Genomic DNA, 14,360 nt, shown 5'->3' with positions numbered 1-14,360 from the left:
CGGCAAACTAGCAGCCCTATGCGACCCTACTAGTCACTTCTTCACCATGTTTCATTATAATAATAACTGTGGGTCCAAACCTTCAATCTCACGTTAAACTAGCTCGGCTCCACGTCCGCTCCAAAGAATGGATAAGGATGGACTATTTAGAGTAAAATTCAATGCTTGTCGGTGCGCTTGGACTATTTAGGCAACTTCGCCTTGCATTTCTATCGTTCCTTTGTAGCACACTGCAACGAAATCAAGGGCCCGATCGCTTGAGGGTGGAAAGTTCGCGGAGGCGGTGAGGATGTTGGCGGTGTTCGATCCGACAGTTGCGAAGAGCCCCGAGGGTCTTAGAGCTCCCTCGGTGGAGGGCGGCGAGGGCAGTAGCTGCCTGGTGAGCTACTTTGCGGAGTCGCAGGCGGGTGCAGTGGTCGTTAGCCTCGGCACCGGTGGCGCCATCGGTTACTCGAAACAGAATCAGAACCCTTTGCTTCCGAGGTGAGAGGGATCAAGATTGAAATCCGATCTCCGTTCCTTTGCTCAATGTTTCGTATTCAATTTATCCTCATTTCCCCCTCTTGTTTCGGTGTCATTCACGAAAAATGATTTTCGAAGTGACAGCAAGTCAGCCTTGTTTGATCCACGACGCAGATATTCCAGATCGTGTTCGTCTTTTGATTAATTTGACTTGTAATTGTTGTTATTCAACTATTTGTATCCTACCCTAGTTGGATATGTAAACTTTGAAGATGCTTGAACCTGTTACTCTTGAATGTTATATACGAAAAACAATCAAAGATAATTACCTGTTAGGTTCTTTCTTTAAATAGGTTGTAATTTATCAAGTACTCTTTCATAGATTTCATCCTATTAAAAGGGGGAAATAAGTTATGAACCATAAGGAACTGATGCTCAATTCAAACAGATCTAGACTATTTAGATAGTTTACATTTATTTGTTCAACAGAAATAATTGATTATTTGATTTGATTCTTTCTTGTCTAGTCGATCACTTCTGGATTTAATATTCCCATTTATGCATTTTTCTTGAATTTTTTTTTCTGTTAACAGGAACAACCTCTTTTTATGATCTTGGACTTTTATTTATTGGGCCTGGAAATAATCAATAGTTCTTTTATGAACCTCAATCAATCTCGTTATTCCTTTAGTAATTGGAACGAAACACTGGACTTTTGCATCTCTCTATTGGCTCTTGCTTCTGAATAAATAATATATTTAACGCACCTCAAGATACAAAATCTGCTATCCTTCTTCAAATCGTCTCATTCATATCAATGACTTTCTGTTTTTAGTTTTCACCAACATCATAAGCTGATCATTTTCACCTCGCTGCAGATTATTTGGTGTTGTGGATAATGTGTTTTGCTTGTTCCAAGGCCATATTGAGAATATAACTTCACTGAAGCAACAGTATGGATTGGGTAAGACTGCCAATGAAGTGATCATTGTAATTGAAGCGTATAAGACCCTAAGGGATAGAGGACCATTCCCTGCTAGCCAAGTTGTCAGAGATATCATTGGGAGATTTGCTTTTATTCTCTATGATAGTTCATCAAACTCCACCTTCTTTGCAGCTGTAAGTATTCTTTTCGTAGCTTGTTTTCCTGCTTATTACTTTCATCTTTTCTTTTATATATCAAGTCATAGTGCTATTGTATAACAATATGAAACCTAAAATTTGAAATATCCCAGTACAGAGGCCATGTGAGTTATGAGACCATGGTTGCATCTAATTTCTCTCACACGCAAACTGGGTAGGCATGGCTATTAGCGTGCTCTGACCATGTGATCTGTATTACTATCTTGATTCAATTTCAATTAATCAACTTCCCCCACAAGATGTGTGACCTTTACTTAAACTAGTTAAGTGGCTAAGAAATCTGTGCAGTTTGTGCATTTGTTTCCAGCAACTATGTAGTCTGTATAGAACAGATGTAATGTGAAGTTTCCATTTTCAATTATACCTTTGAGCATTTTATTGAAATATTAAATGTTGTTACTTTATTAAGTGTAGTTATTGGTATTATGTACCCAATGGAAGTATTAGTACTTTTCTTCCTTTTTGAATTAACATAATTGTTATTGGAACAAATTTAAATTTATGAGTTCCGAATGTAAATATCCACCATTTAGTAATATTTTCCAATATCAATGTTATAGCAAGACTAATGATCCTCAAAAGTGGAATATTGATGATCTCAGTTTTGATGGTGATAATGAAATCTATGATATGACATGCATGTTTATTGTTTTTATAATATGTTTTCACTTGCAAGAGAAAAAACCCTAAATTCTACCATGCGTTGTAGAGGTTATGCTTTATTTAGTAAGGGTAATTTATTCCAACCTTAATATGATAGTCAAGGTCACAGTTTACTTTTTTCCTACTTTTTTTTTGTCACTGCTGATCTCATTACTCTGCTTCATTGGTTAATGCTCCAAGATACCGAACTTTATGATGATGCGAGGTGTTAGGCTTTAGTTATGTCTCGTGAGAAAACAATGATAGTCTCATGTCAGGATGATATTGTTTGACATGATTACTGAAAAGGATAACTCTTGTATAATCATATCCGTTACCCAAAATATATGTTGAACTCTAAATCATAAGTTACTCTTGTATGTTCCTTCAATTCTCAAATTTATGCCTCATTTTCTTTCAAGGTTGTTTTACAAGTAAAAGGTTTATAAGATTGTTTTATAATTTGAAAATGATTAAAAAGGCTAAAATTTAAATAATTTAGAAAGTCAGGAGTCAATTTGAGGCAACATTGGAATAAAATGGACATTTTTAGAAAGTTTAGCTATCATTAGGAAGTAAGTGAGCATGTGCTTCTTTTCTATTTATCAGAAACATTCTTTTGTTAAATCCTTTCCTCCTCAATTAGGATGCTGATGGTGGCGTACCCTTCTTCTGGGGTGCTGATCCTGAAGGCCATCTTGTACTCTCTGATGATGCTGACATTGTCAAAAAGGGGTGTGGGAAATCATTTGCTCCTTTTCCTAAAGGTATAAATTTTGTTGCTCTCTGTACGTTTGTGGACGAATGCCTTCGTTATTTATTTCTTTGTTTTTAACAACCGATTTTGTAGGTTGCTTCTTTACTACTTCCAAGGGATTACAGAGTTTTGAGCATCCTCTTAATGAACTCAAAGCGATGCCAAGGGTTGACAGCCAAGGCCAGGTCTGCAGTGCTACCTATAAGGTTGATGATCAAGCCAAAAAGGAAACCGGGATGCCTCGAGTAGGTAGCTCCGCAAACTGGTCGTCCCATTACTAATCTTTCAGATATTACTCATGTATGCATTTGTACTAAATTTATAGCATGATTTAAAGCATCTGATTTCCCTAGATTTGGAAATTGCAAATTTCCCCGGATGCCAAGTGTTATTTGAACCTTTACTGCACTTTTGAAGACTTGTGTGTGGCATTGTCAGTGTTTCGATTCAACTCCCATCTGTTGTCTACAGCTACTGTTTTCCCATGTTCGAAGGGAAATAAAAATTTCTAAACAATAAGGCTTCCTAAATCTTGTGTTATATTTTATGATGAAACAGACTCACCACGTCTCGAAATATTATCAAGTGATCGGTGGTCGGAAAGCACTTTCGGACAGTTTATAATGTCAAAAATTAACTTCAGATCAATATTAACAGAATACTACAAATCAAAGTCTTACTATTTGTTCTTCTTTTCTTTTTACAATAATTTAATTTAAAAGTTTATTGACCAAAAGTCAAACTTTGACCGAATCTGAAATCCTGCATCTTCAGCTAAATTAGCGTTCTGAAATTTTACAAGTTCAACGAACCGGATGCGGCGCCGGTCAAACGAATAAAGATTTGTGCGCTCATTGTATACCGAATAAATTAATGGGGAAAAAATTAATAGCGCTTTCAAATCAGTGGGAAAACAGGGGATTCGTCTGGAAATCAAAGTTCGGGATTCGTCTGGAAATCAAAGTTCGGTTTGTTGATTGGTACGCCGGCGTTGATTTTAATATACAATAGCGGAAAACATCAAAGGGTGTTATCGTCCTTTGCAAGGTTTGAAAAATGAGGTATACCAAAGAAGCCAGCGATAAAGCAGGAAGAAGAGTCTTCCTCTCTCGCACATCGCCAACTGATCTTGTAGTCTGGAGATGGAGGGAGAGTGGAAGGCGGAGACGAGGCGACTGTCGATAAAGACAGGGGAGAGGAGGAGATTCGAAGGAGCGGGCGAGGAGATAGAGGAGGAGGAGCAGCCTATGAGTCCAGCTGCTCGGCTGTTCGGCCAAGACGGCTTCAACTGCTACATCGTGATGGTGATGGGCGTGGGGAAGCCCCTCGACGTCGGAGTCATCAAGTCCGGCCTCCAGAACACCCTCGCTCGCCACCCGCGATTCTGCAGCATCCCGGTGACAACATCCACCCTCTCTATTATCTTCCATTTTTTTATTATTATTTTAAAAATATATATGGAGGTTGACTTGACTATATTCTATTTGGAATTATGAACTCGCAAAGACCACAAGACGTGATTATTGGCACAGCCTCACAATCGCTACTATGAATGCTGTACTTTCACATTTCCGTCGTCCACTTGCCATTGATGACTTTCCCTTTCATTGACTATCGATACGAAAAAGTCTTCTCTCCAATAAAAATTACTCATGATTCGACCTCAGGAATGTTACTACTGCCTCGGTGTAGCTAGCTGAAACGCGAGGGCAGTGGATACATTACTGAATTCTGACCACAGCGACCGTCCATGGCTTGCTTTATTTTGCGTGTTCATAGGGCCGGATTGTGATCGAAACACGTCTCCATTGCGTCGTGTCGATTAACGGCTCATCCCTTCCACTGAATTATTTTTGTTGTATATTCGGAAATCTTGTGATGTATGTATGAGAAAACTGCGTGCTTCGGTTGATCTCTGAAATTCACAATTTTGATTCATTAACTTGGGGTTTATTTCAAAGCTGCAGGTGTTCGAGGAAAGCAGCAAAAAGAAGCCACGCTGGGTGGCCGCCGAGGTGTCGGTGGAGGACCACATCGTGGTCCCAAACCTCGACCCTAGCAGCATCTCCAGGTCGCCTGATCGGACGGTGGAGGACTACGTGGCTTCCCTCACCTCCACCCCGATGGACGCCTCCCGCCCCTTGTGGGAGCTCCACATCCTCAACTTCCCCGTCTCCAATGCCGCTGCCGTCGCCGTGCTCCGCCTCCACCACTCCCTCGGCGACGGCATCTCCCTCATGTCCCTCCTCCTCGCCTGCACTCGCAAGGCCTCTGACCCCGCTGCCCTTCCCGATCTCCCCCAACGGTTCGCCCGCCCTTCTCCGTCCGGGTCTCGCACCGTTGGCATTCTCACGATCTTCCTCTTGCTGCGGGCCTTCCTCATCCTCGCGTGGAACACCCTCGTTGATGTCCTGTTCTTCATTGCGACGGCACTTTTCTTCAAGGACACCCCCACACCGCTCGTCGGATCTGAAGGGGTGGAGAATCGTCCGAAGCGAATCGTGCATCGGGCAGTCAGCCTCCGTGACATAAAGGACATCAAGAACGCCATGCATTGCGTACGCCTTCTTGTGCTCCTCCTCGATCTGCACTTCAATCGATTTCCTAACATTCCATACACGCTGATTGCAGACCATCAATGATGTATTAGTGGGCGTGACATCTGCAGGCTTGTCTCGTTACCTCAACAGGAGATACTGTGAGTAATCAACTAGACTTTTGGAAGTAGATATAAACTCCTTGGTTTCTGGTTATCTAGTTGTCTTGAAAGCATTGCTTACCATGTAATAATTCTCTTCACGAGAGTCCCTCTATAAATAGGGATGGTGCTTTCAATTTTCTCAAGAAATAGAAAACTATCTTGTTGCTCTAGCATTTGGTATGGAAACCTAAGGATTATTTTCTCTTAGGGCTAAGTGCAAGTGTTGTCTAGATTCTTACAAATATTTCAGATGTTAGAATGTCCACTAAATGGACGTAAGGCTAGAACTTCTAAATAACAAACTTGTGGTGAAGTAGCAGTAGAAGAGCTCTCTACAGTCTTACCTCGTTCAATTTGATATTGGAGTCTCTAGAGCTTGATGGGCTTGATGATCTTGGTCGGGGGGAGTTTGTAGCTAGGAAATCAAGAAATTTGACACCTTGATAAACTCAACCTCATTTAGACTTTCTTTGAAAGTACATATGGACTCGACTTCTAGTTCCTTGAAAGTAGTATGATTTGTTGATATCCTGTTTCTTGGAAGTAAGTCATTTAATGTTTTGCATTTAATTCTGTTCGGGAGTGATTGCCTATAATATTAATATAACTTCACCTTTGTCAAGCATTCTGCTATTAACTTTCAAAATCTCAAAGGAATAATTTCTCATGCAATTTTAATATATCAGGTCAAACCGCTCATGAGGATGGTAAGAAGGTTCAATTCCCATCAAAAATTCGACTCCGATCAACCCTCCTCGTGAACATTAGACCGACACCTGGGATTCACGTTAGCATTTCTCCTCTATAGTTGCTCGTCTTAGATGAGTTTTTCTTTACATATATTTGAATTGGACAGGCACTGGCAGAGCTAATGGAAGGCAGGGATGGTGGCACAAAGTGGGGGAACTTGCTTGGTTACCTCATCTTACCCATTCCAATCGGAAACTATATCGATCCCTTGGATTATATCCGCAAAGGGAAAGCGATGGCAGATAGGAAGAAGAATTCCTTGGAAGCTATCTTCACCTATAAAAGTGCAGATCTCATTGTCAAATTGTTTGGAATTAAGGTTTGTGGCTTATTGTGCTTAATAATCAGTTACTCTAGTTCATTGTTCTTTGGAATTTCAGCTTGTGAATTACATGCGACAGGCTGCTGCATTCCTGTGCCACAGAGTGCTCCAACACACAACATTTTCCTTGTCTAATATGATTGGGCCAGTTGAAGAAATAGCATTCTTCGATCATCCACTTGTCTTCTTAGCTCCTACTGTCTACGGACATCCACAGGCAAGTGCTTCCTCCTTAATTTGAATACTCATACCACATTGTAGTGCCATCCATCATTTACCATTTACCAGAAGGTTGAATCGTTTGTCTGGGAATTAAATTAACAGGCCCTCACACTGCACTTCCAAAGTTACAAGAACACAATGGAAATAGTTGTGACGGTTGATGATACAGTGATAGAGAACCCACACCAGCTCTTGGATGATCTTGTTGAATCTCTCAAACTCATCAAGGCAGAAATTTTTCCGATGTCATGAGACACGATATCAAGCAAGGTGCCCTTGGAACTGCTTCATGTGTCAATGTATTTCAGTTTCTTACACTATTATTATTTATTATTTCAAAAACCATATACTACGTGTCAATGTATCACATATCATCTTTATTCTATAGATATAGATAATAAAAAGAGCATCTTCTTGATGGATGTTTTCTTTATGTTACCCTGTTGCTTCAACTTGTCATGTCGACAGTTCTCGAGCACAGAACCAATAAACAGAAAAATAAAGGGATGAACAAAATCCAGATTTGAAATTGCTGATGTTTGAAGTAATTTGTTTCTGGTACAGATATTTAGCAAATTTTTATATGTTTTGTTTTTCTCCTCCGGCACCTTCCCTTTTCGTGCATAAAAACTTGGTTGGAAACAAATAGCAGTTGTTTTGTTACTGCTACTCACAACTACGAGAGACGAAACTAGTCAAGTCCCTCTTTGATGCATTCTTAAGGGAAAAGCAACAAAATCTCTCGCCATTAATGCGAGAGATTGATGTCTACTTTGAGGCCGCCATCCTACCATTAACATTTGGCTTTCGTTTTCCGTCAGATGCTCGTTGCCTGGTGGGCTGGCCTTTCGCTGTTTGGCTAGATGGTGCAGTTGATGTCTTCCTCGACGGAGATGGCATGTGGGAGCGAGTAGGATTCCTGAATTTAACACAATCAAAAAACATAACTGAAAAGGTTAGAAAGATGTTCTAGTGGATCCAGTAAATTCACAAGAATCTACTTACCTCAAGTCGGGGTTTTTAGTTGAACCCGACTGAAGCTGCTTGATTCTGGAGCCACCATTGACTGCAGCACTGGATTTTGCATTGCTAGACTGCAACATCACTTCTTGCTCTGAGGAATCACTAGTTGCGAAATCTAAATCATCGTAATCATCAGTTGTGAAAGAATTAGGCCGGCTTGTGCGCCGATCTCTGAAGACTCTCACATCGGGAATGTATCCCTGGTCGAGGGAGTCGGGAAGATGCACGCTATCTCCAACCCAGGCCCTCAGTGGATCCTCATCGTTGACCGCATCAATGTCTTCCCTCTCCATCAATGCTGAACAGCTCTGCACGAGAAAGGTTACCAAACAATGCAGAACTGAAGTGAAAGTTGTAATGCAATGAAATTATTACACAAGGCTAATAGATGTCTTCACTGACATAAGTTTCAAAAGAGCTCTGATTCAGAATCACAGATCATATATTTCTCTAAGAATCCACCATACTGTAAATCAAGTCTTCCAAGAGAGAAAGTAAGGAGTTGAATGATTATAAATCAACGTGCAAAAAAGAAGAATACCCACCACAATGTTCCCGAAATCGTCCATTGTCTGCATCTGGTTTGGATGCCCAGGAGACGTGGGATTAGATTTCATTCTGTAACTGTCAGAACTGGACGTTGTACTTCCAAGTGTCTCTTCCTCTTTCTTAGCTAATGCAGCTCTGAGACTAGCTACCTAAATTGGTGAGAGAAAGAAGGGCGCTGAATGAGACTCATCCAGACCATTAGTGAAAATTATCCAAACTTCTTAAGTAATAGGGGAAAACCTGTTGTCTGAGTTCTTTCAGTTCCCCAGTATCCTTGTTCATCTTTGCCGCACCAAGCTCAATTGTTGCAACTCGCTCTGCGAACTTGAGAGTGCTTAAAGTCTCACTTAGCGCATCAACCTCAGGGCTTATGTGTACGAACATCAATGTCTTAGCTTGCCCCCCTGTCAAAATGAAACAGATATATTGAAGCACGCACTGATCCCCATGCTAGAAACGCACATACAATGCTTTGTTCTTACCAAGAGAGTCCTGTAGGAGTTGTGTAAGTTTGCTGTTCCTGTAAGGAACATGTGAATTCTTTTGAGCAAGGGCATAAATTACATCCCCTAGAGCTGCTAAAGATTTATTTATGTGTTGTGCTTCTTTGAGCCTGTCTCCTTTAACCTCTGATTTATTGACCCTTTCACTGCCTGCTAAATCAACAAGATGCAGGCATCCTCTAAGAACAGTCCCAGATGCCAACTCTTTTCCATGAACATGAATTGTTAGGCAACTGCAAACTAGGATTTATCAGTTAAATGCAACAAGTGTAAAACAACTTTTGAAAAAAAAGGGAAAAAAAAAATCTAAAATCAACCCTTCACAAAAGCAACCAGACCTGTGAGAGCGACTGCTACGCTCATTCATGGAAGTTGAACAAACAGCACGATTCCTCTGACCAAGGTTCATTAGCTCAACTACCTCATCTGTTGATGTGACAGGAACCAAGTTTGCATCAGGCACTGCCATCCCGCTCTGGGAACTATTACGAATGTCCAATGTTTTAAAAGTTAAGGTACTCAAAATGTTAAACAAGATGTGTGTAATATTGAGATAACAACTAGTTTGTTAATTAAATTAAATTCAATTTCAGGTACACAGAAACGATAGATACATATTAATAGGATATATATTATCAATAAAAGGGATCACAATTAGAAGGATATTTTTTGTTAGGACCATCATTAAGGAGATCTCTGACTTGCTCATTGTATATCTCCATCATCTGAACAGCAATTTCATAGCAAAATGAATCCCTCCTCTGTCTTGAGATCTGAAACAAGTCATTTAGTGCCCTATAGTTTACTCCATAGCCCTCTTCCGTGAGCTCTTTGGGTCCACTCTACATGGAATTCAAGGGATCTTAAATAAACAGTATTTGTGATTGTAAATGAACCTTTGTAATCAAAACATCAACAAAATTTAGATGTCAACGTTGTTACCATGGTATAAGTTTTTCCAGATCCTGTTTGACCATATGCAAAGATGCAGACATTAAAACCATCAAGAATTGACCGAATCAAAGGTTTTGTGTCAGAAAAAACCTCCTCTGCATTGATTAAGGAAGTTAATTTTGTTTCTACAGGTCAGAACATACTGAAAGTATCTAAGATGGAGCTTTAACAACCTTGAGTAACAGATGGGCCAAAAGTTTTGTTGAAGCTAAACGATTTATGGCCTTCTTTTCCATACTTGGCTGGGGTGCTAATTGTAATGTTTCCATCATCAATATGATCAACAGTGGTCAAATTATTACTAGATTTTCCAGGTAAGAAAGGCCTCACTCGGCAGTACACCCTAATGTTTCCTATTAGAGGGGATATGGAATTAGCAAAAGAAAAAAAAAATAATTAGCTTAGAATCTAATAATAGGATTACCTTTAAGATCCTGCACTTGATTGTACAACTTCCTGTTTTCTTCAAGAACCTTCTGATATCCAGAAGCTGCATGAGTTATAATTTGCATATGCTTTCCTAAAAAGACATGAACAAGGGTTTTTTGAGCACATCTAATAGTTGCTGGCATAATATAACTAGACAAACTTTCCTTTTTTTATTGTCGTACCTAGTTTGCTAACTTCTTCTGAGTACTGTGTCTTAATCAACTCTACACTCTCTCTGGTTGACAGGAGACTATTTTTCAGTTCCTACAGAGGTTATGAAAAAATAGTCTGAAGAATACAATATCTCATCCTTTTTTTTTAAAAAAAAAAAAAGCATAGGAAAGTATACATGAATTTCTCTTTTTTGCTTCTCAACAAGTAAACCCTGCTTTTGAAGCTTTTCTTTTGTTTTTTCTTGATCCCTCAAGCTCATGGTAAAATCTTCACCTCTTAAACACGTATAAGTACTCTCTGATTCTAGCATCTAAAACATAGTAAAGATCAAAACATTATTATCACGGAAGCCTAATGGACAACAATAGTCATATATAATGATGATATGAAAATATAACCCAAGTTGTATGTCTTTCCTGGGTAACCACATTAAATTGAAAATTATTATTTAGGTTCACAAGTAGGTTGTCTTATTTCTTATGATGCTTTAATAAAAGTATCATTAAGATTGGCTTATTTCTTAGTTTGCAATTTAATTATATTCCTAGTTTGTTTAGGTTGAGATCTATTAAGGAGGCTTAATTTTTTATATCTATCCTCTTTCAAGTAATTGAATTTCTCTCGTTTAATCTTTGCATGAGATATTTCTCTTGAACTGTGCCAATTTCATTCCAATCTTTTGTGTGACTTTGGGATCATTTTGGGTGTTGCCCCAATTTGGTACCAAAGCAACTTCATGCTACATCAGAAACTTTTGGGTGAAGTCTTCCACTTGAAAGGAAATTGTCCTTTCTGCATGGAGTTTTGAGTAACTAAGTTGTGTAATAATTATGTAGTTTTATATGATATGATTGCCGCAAGTTTTGTGATTTCTTTCACTGGCAATTTGAGAGGATGTTTTACTCATGACATCTACTGAGGGAAGTTACCTCCATTGTTGTATAGGGACCAAATAGGATTTGCCAATTTGTCAAACTGAGGATCTAACAATGAACAATTCAATATCTATCATTGTTGAGAGGATGCACCTTATTCTCAGACCAAGTGTTCTGAACCTGAGGCGAATTGCTTGCATCATAGAGGGAACCAATTTTATCAATCACTTTCACCTACGAAGATTTCAAGTATCAATTTATCGTTGCTTCAAGGAAAAAATTCTAACAAAATAAAACATGGTACCTTATTCTCACAGGCAGTGGACTGAATCTCTGTCGAATTGCTTGCTTCATAGAGGGAACCCATTTCATCAATCACTTTCATCTATGAAGTTTTGCAGTGTTTATTTATCATTGCTCCGAGGAACAAATTCCAACAAGATTAAATATGGTACCTTATTCTCACAGCAAGTGGATTGAAACTCTTTGGAATTGCTTGCTCCATTGAACAAACTGGTTTCAATTGTCTCGTTTTTATCCATCTATCAAGTTTTGTGATATAAATTTGTGTCATCCAAGAGGATCTACAGAAATATTGTACTCTAGTGGAGTAGCATAAGAAGGAAGAAATTTAAGCTAGGTGCAGATGGACAATATGATTGATTAATAGTTGTAGATAATAGTTTCAAGTGCAGAGGACAAAATTACCATGTAAAAGAAGAAAGGAAGTGGTCATGTTTAGATAATGAAGCAGCATATAAAACACCAAGTTAAGATGGCCTACCATCTCCTGTTGCCTGGCGAGCCGGTGCTCAAATTCTTGTAGTACTTTGGTTAGCATTGATTCAACTATCTGCAAAGGTCCATTAACAAATTTAACTACTATGTGTTTTGTGCTGATGATTGACAAAGCAAATTGACAAAATTTTCTCCTAAACTCATAAGCAGTTTTGATGTACCAATGGGACTTCTTCAGCCTTTTTGTCTGATAAAAGGTTGCGCACAAGCATGCTCACTGAAGGTGATATCGTCTGTTAATCATACAAGTCATTTTAGCCAACACAGGATTACTGGATCTTTCAATGTATCATAACATTCAGCTTACCAACCATTTCAGAGGATTCTATTGAAAAATCAATGTTCAAGTTCTGCTCCAATGACCCACCATCCTGAATTGTTTGACTTCGAATGATGGAATTCATGAAAGGTTCTGAGTTTCTCCTCACAAAGTGTTTTCCAGTGCTTGAAGGTTTCATAGTTCCACCAGATTTGGAGGAACCGCTCCTGCATACTTGTTTCTCATCAAAGGATTTAAGAGCAAGGATAGAATTAACAACCCTGGAACCTTTACCACCCTGTACCGAAAATATACAAAATTTAAATACCCAAGGACAGACCCAATTCGAGACAATTTTCTTGGAGATAAAGCAGGTTTTTAATTAATAACCAGAAACAAGTGATAAATTTTGTCAGTGTGTGCTATTAAATATAACTAAGTCCATGAGCATTGGAAAAAAAAAAGGAGAATATAGTTGATGCGTTTGTCAAAGAAAAATAAGGTATTTTGCATCTGAAAACTGTCGAATAGCAGTTTCCTAGAGTAGCTCCAATACAATGGAGCAATAACTCGGAAAGTTTAGCAAGACAAGATGGCATGCCTGCTCTAGATCAGATGCCTCAAATGTGGGGAGACCCAATTCTTCTAGGGCATCAAGGAAGTTCCTCAAATTCTCGAAGTACTGAAATGCTGACAGAACGGCAGCACCATCTGGCTGGGAAGCTGAAACCACAGGAGCTTCGATCACCTTAAATAAAAAGGAATAATTAGATTCCCAATATTAGCCGACGCGCACATGATCTCAGTGCTGCTAGAAAGAAAATAAGTCCTACCAGAATTATTCAACAAGTGCTAACCTTGGGCACTGCTCCAGGCTTAACCTTGTTGAGTACGTTGCAGAGAACAATTCCATTCCTCAGTGCTAGCCGGAATTCCTCCTCAGTAGGCTCTTCCGGCAAGTCCTTCGCACCAACAACTCCAACCATTCTCCTAAGCCATGCAGCTGCCTCATACCTTCTCATTGCTGCCATGGCAAGTATAACCAGATACATCTTATGCATGATTGAATCGATCCAACACTTCATTTGAAGAAATAGAATTCAAATCCTGAATTTTGAGAATATTCTATGCATATGGATGTACTGATCCATGAAGATTAATTGCCCTTGTGCATTGTGTCAGCCAACAGAAGTTCAGGAATCGAAGATGTATTAAAGACACTGCAACGGATGCAGATCGATATAAAAGTAGATCAATCAGTAAAATCAGATCACCTGCTTGCTCCTCCTTCCTCGAGGCCAAGTCAATGTAGCACATCCTGGCCCCGTGCTGCTTCAGCCCATCCTCCACCACCGGCGCCGAAATGGACCCTTCCAACGCCATTTCCTGATGAGAATGGCAAGACGGAACGGTTCCAATTCCTAATCGCGCGCGAATTCACTGACCTTGAGCCGATTTCAGATAGGGTAAATCATCCAACCAAGGCGGCAGAAAGATCAAGTTGGATTTCGATCGGAAGGGGGAAAGGGGGGGAAGAGATGATGCAGCTGCACATCGCCCGCCTCAAGGGTGGTAAGGGGGGCGAGGAAGGAGAAGGGAAGAGAGGGGGAAGGTGAAAAAGGAAGAGATGGAGAGAGCTTTGCGCGCCTTCTCTCTTTCACCCTCTCTCTCTCTCCTCCTCCTCTCTTGATTCAGGCCGCAGGTTTGAAATAGCCCAACGGACTTGGGACTCGCAGTACTTAAAGTTCGAGATGGCGGGTACTTCCCCTCAGATTATAAACCGTTGAGATGGTGACA

At 39.8% G+C, this 14,360-nt stretch overlaps 3 protein-coding genes across 4 annotated transcripts; 2 read left to right on the top strand and 1 right to left on the bottom strand.

Moving 5' to 3' along the window:
• Positions 1–197: 197 nt before the first annotated feature.
• Positions 198–3,455, top strand: LOC121997944 (stem-specific protein TSJT1-like). Its single transcript, XM_042552626.1, has 4 exons — positions 198–483; positions 1,341–1,581; positions 2,894–3,014; positions 3,098–3,455. The coding sequence occupies exons 1-4, from the start codon at positions 290–292 to the stop codon at positions 3,283–3,285; spliced, it is 744 nt and encodes a 247-aa protein (XP_042408560.1). The 5' UTR covers positions 198–289; the 3' UTR covers positions 3,286–3,455.
• A 601-nt stretch (positions 3,456–4,056) lies between these two features.
• On the top strand, positions 4,057–7,958 carry LOC121997942 (wax ester synthase/diacylglycerol acyltransferase 11-like). Of its 2 annotated transcripts, XM_042552624.1 has the most exons (8): positions 4,057–4,401; positions 4,972–5,562; positions 5,636–5,702; positions 6,392–6,492; positions 6,562–6,774; positions 6,857–6,994; positions 7,102–7,269; positions 7,821–7,958. In XM_042552624.1, exons 1-7 carry the CDS (start codon positions 4,147–4,149, stop codon positions 7,249–7,251), a joined length of 1,515 nt encoding a protein of 504 aa, XP_042408558.1. In that variant the 5' UTR covers positions 4,057–4,146; the 3' UTR covers positions 7,252–7,269; positions 7,821–7,958. The 2 variants fall into 2 exon arrangements, with proteins under 2 accessions (XP_042408558.1, XP_042408557.1); XM_042552623.1 differs by lacking the exon at positions 7,821–7,958 and having other exon boundaries at positions 4,058–4,401; positions 7,102–7,417.
• LOC121997943 (kinesin-like protein KIN-14F) lies at positions 7,567–14,229 on the bottom strand. Its single transcript, XM_042552625.1, has 21 exons — positions 13,838–14,229; positions 13,421–13,587; positions 13,165–13,311; positions 12,616–12,861; positions 12,466–12,537; positions 12,291–12,359; positions 11,962–12,048; positions 11,811–11,891; positions 11,660–11,740; positions 10,807–10,941; positions 10,640–10,721; positions 10,453–10,548; positions 10,202–10,381; positions 10,017–10,123; positions 9,741–9,916; positions 9,413–9,574; positions 9,054–9,307; positions 8,812–8,975; positions 8,568–8,720; positions 8,005–8,330; positions 7,567–7,918 (listed from the first exon to the last, which is right to left on the bottom strand). The coding sequence occupies exons 1-21, from the start codon at positions 13,944–13,946 to the stop codon at positions 7,768–7,770; spliced, it is 3,045 nt and encodes a 1,014-aa protein (XP_042408559.1). The 5' UTR covers positions 13,947–14,229; the 3' UTR covers positions 7,567–7,767.
• Between the last annotated feature and the right edge of the window lie 131 nt (positions 14,230–14,360).

This window comes from Zingiber officinale, chromosome 6A (assembly GCF_018446385.1).
Source record: "Zingiber officinale cultivar Zhangliang chromosome 6A, Zo_v1.1, whole genome shotgun sequence".
Lineage (NCBI taxonomy): Eukaryota > Viridiplantae > Streptophyta > Magnoliopsida > Zingiberales > Zingiberaceae > Zingiber > Zingiber officinale.
The sequence above is the reverse complement of the archived record's forward strand: the minus strand, read 5'-3'. Positions and strand labels throughout refer to the sequence as shown.

Coding starts and splice junctions, on each gene's coding strand:
- LOC121997942 (XM_042552624.1), top strand. CDS start 4,147: ATGGAGGGAGAGTGGAAGGCGGAGACGAGGCGACTGTCGATAAAGACA. Junction 5,563..5,635: donor TCAAGAACGCCATGCATTGC/GTACGCCTTCTT, acceptor CGCTGATTGCAG/ACCATCAATGATGTATTAGT. Junction 6,493..6,561: donor GACCGACACCTGGGATTCAC/GTTAGCATTTCT, acceptor TGAATTGGACAG/GCACTGGCAGAGCTAATGGA.
- LOC121997944 (XM_042552626.1), top strand. CDS start 290: ATGTTGGCGGTGTTCGATCCGACAGTTGCGAAGAGCCCCGAGGGTCTT. Junction 1,582..2,893: donor ACTCCACCTTCTTTGCAGCT/GTAAGTATTCTT, acceptor CTCCTCAATTAG/GATGCTGATGGTGGCGTACC. Junction 3,015..3,097: donor ATTTGCTCCTTTTCCTAAAG/GTATAAATTTTG, acceptor CCGATTTTGTAG/GTTGCTTCTTTACTACTTCC.
- LOC121997943 (XM_042552625.1), bottom strand. CDS start 13,946: ATGGCGTTGGAAGGGTCCATTTCGGCGCCGGTGGTGGAGGATGGGCTG. Junction 13,312..13,420: donor AGCCTGGAGCAGTGCCCAAG/GTTAGCACTTGT, acceptor TTTTTATTTAAG/GTGATCGAAGCTCCTGTGGT. Junction 12,360..12,465: donor AGGCTGAAGAAGTCCCATTG/GTACATCAAAAC, acceptor GGACCTTTGCAG/ATAGTTGAATCAATGCTAAC.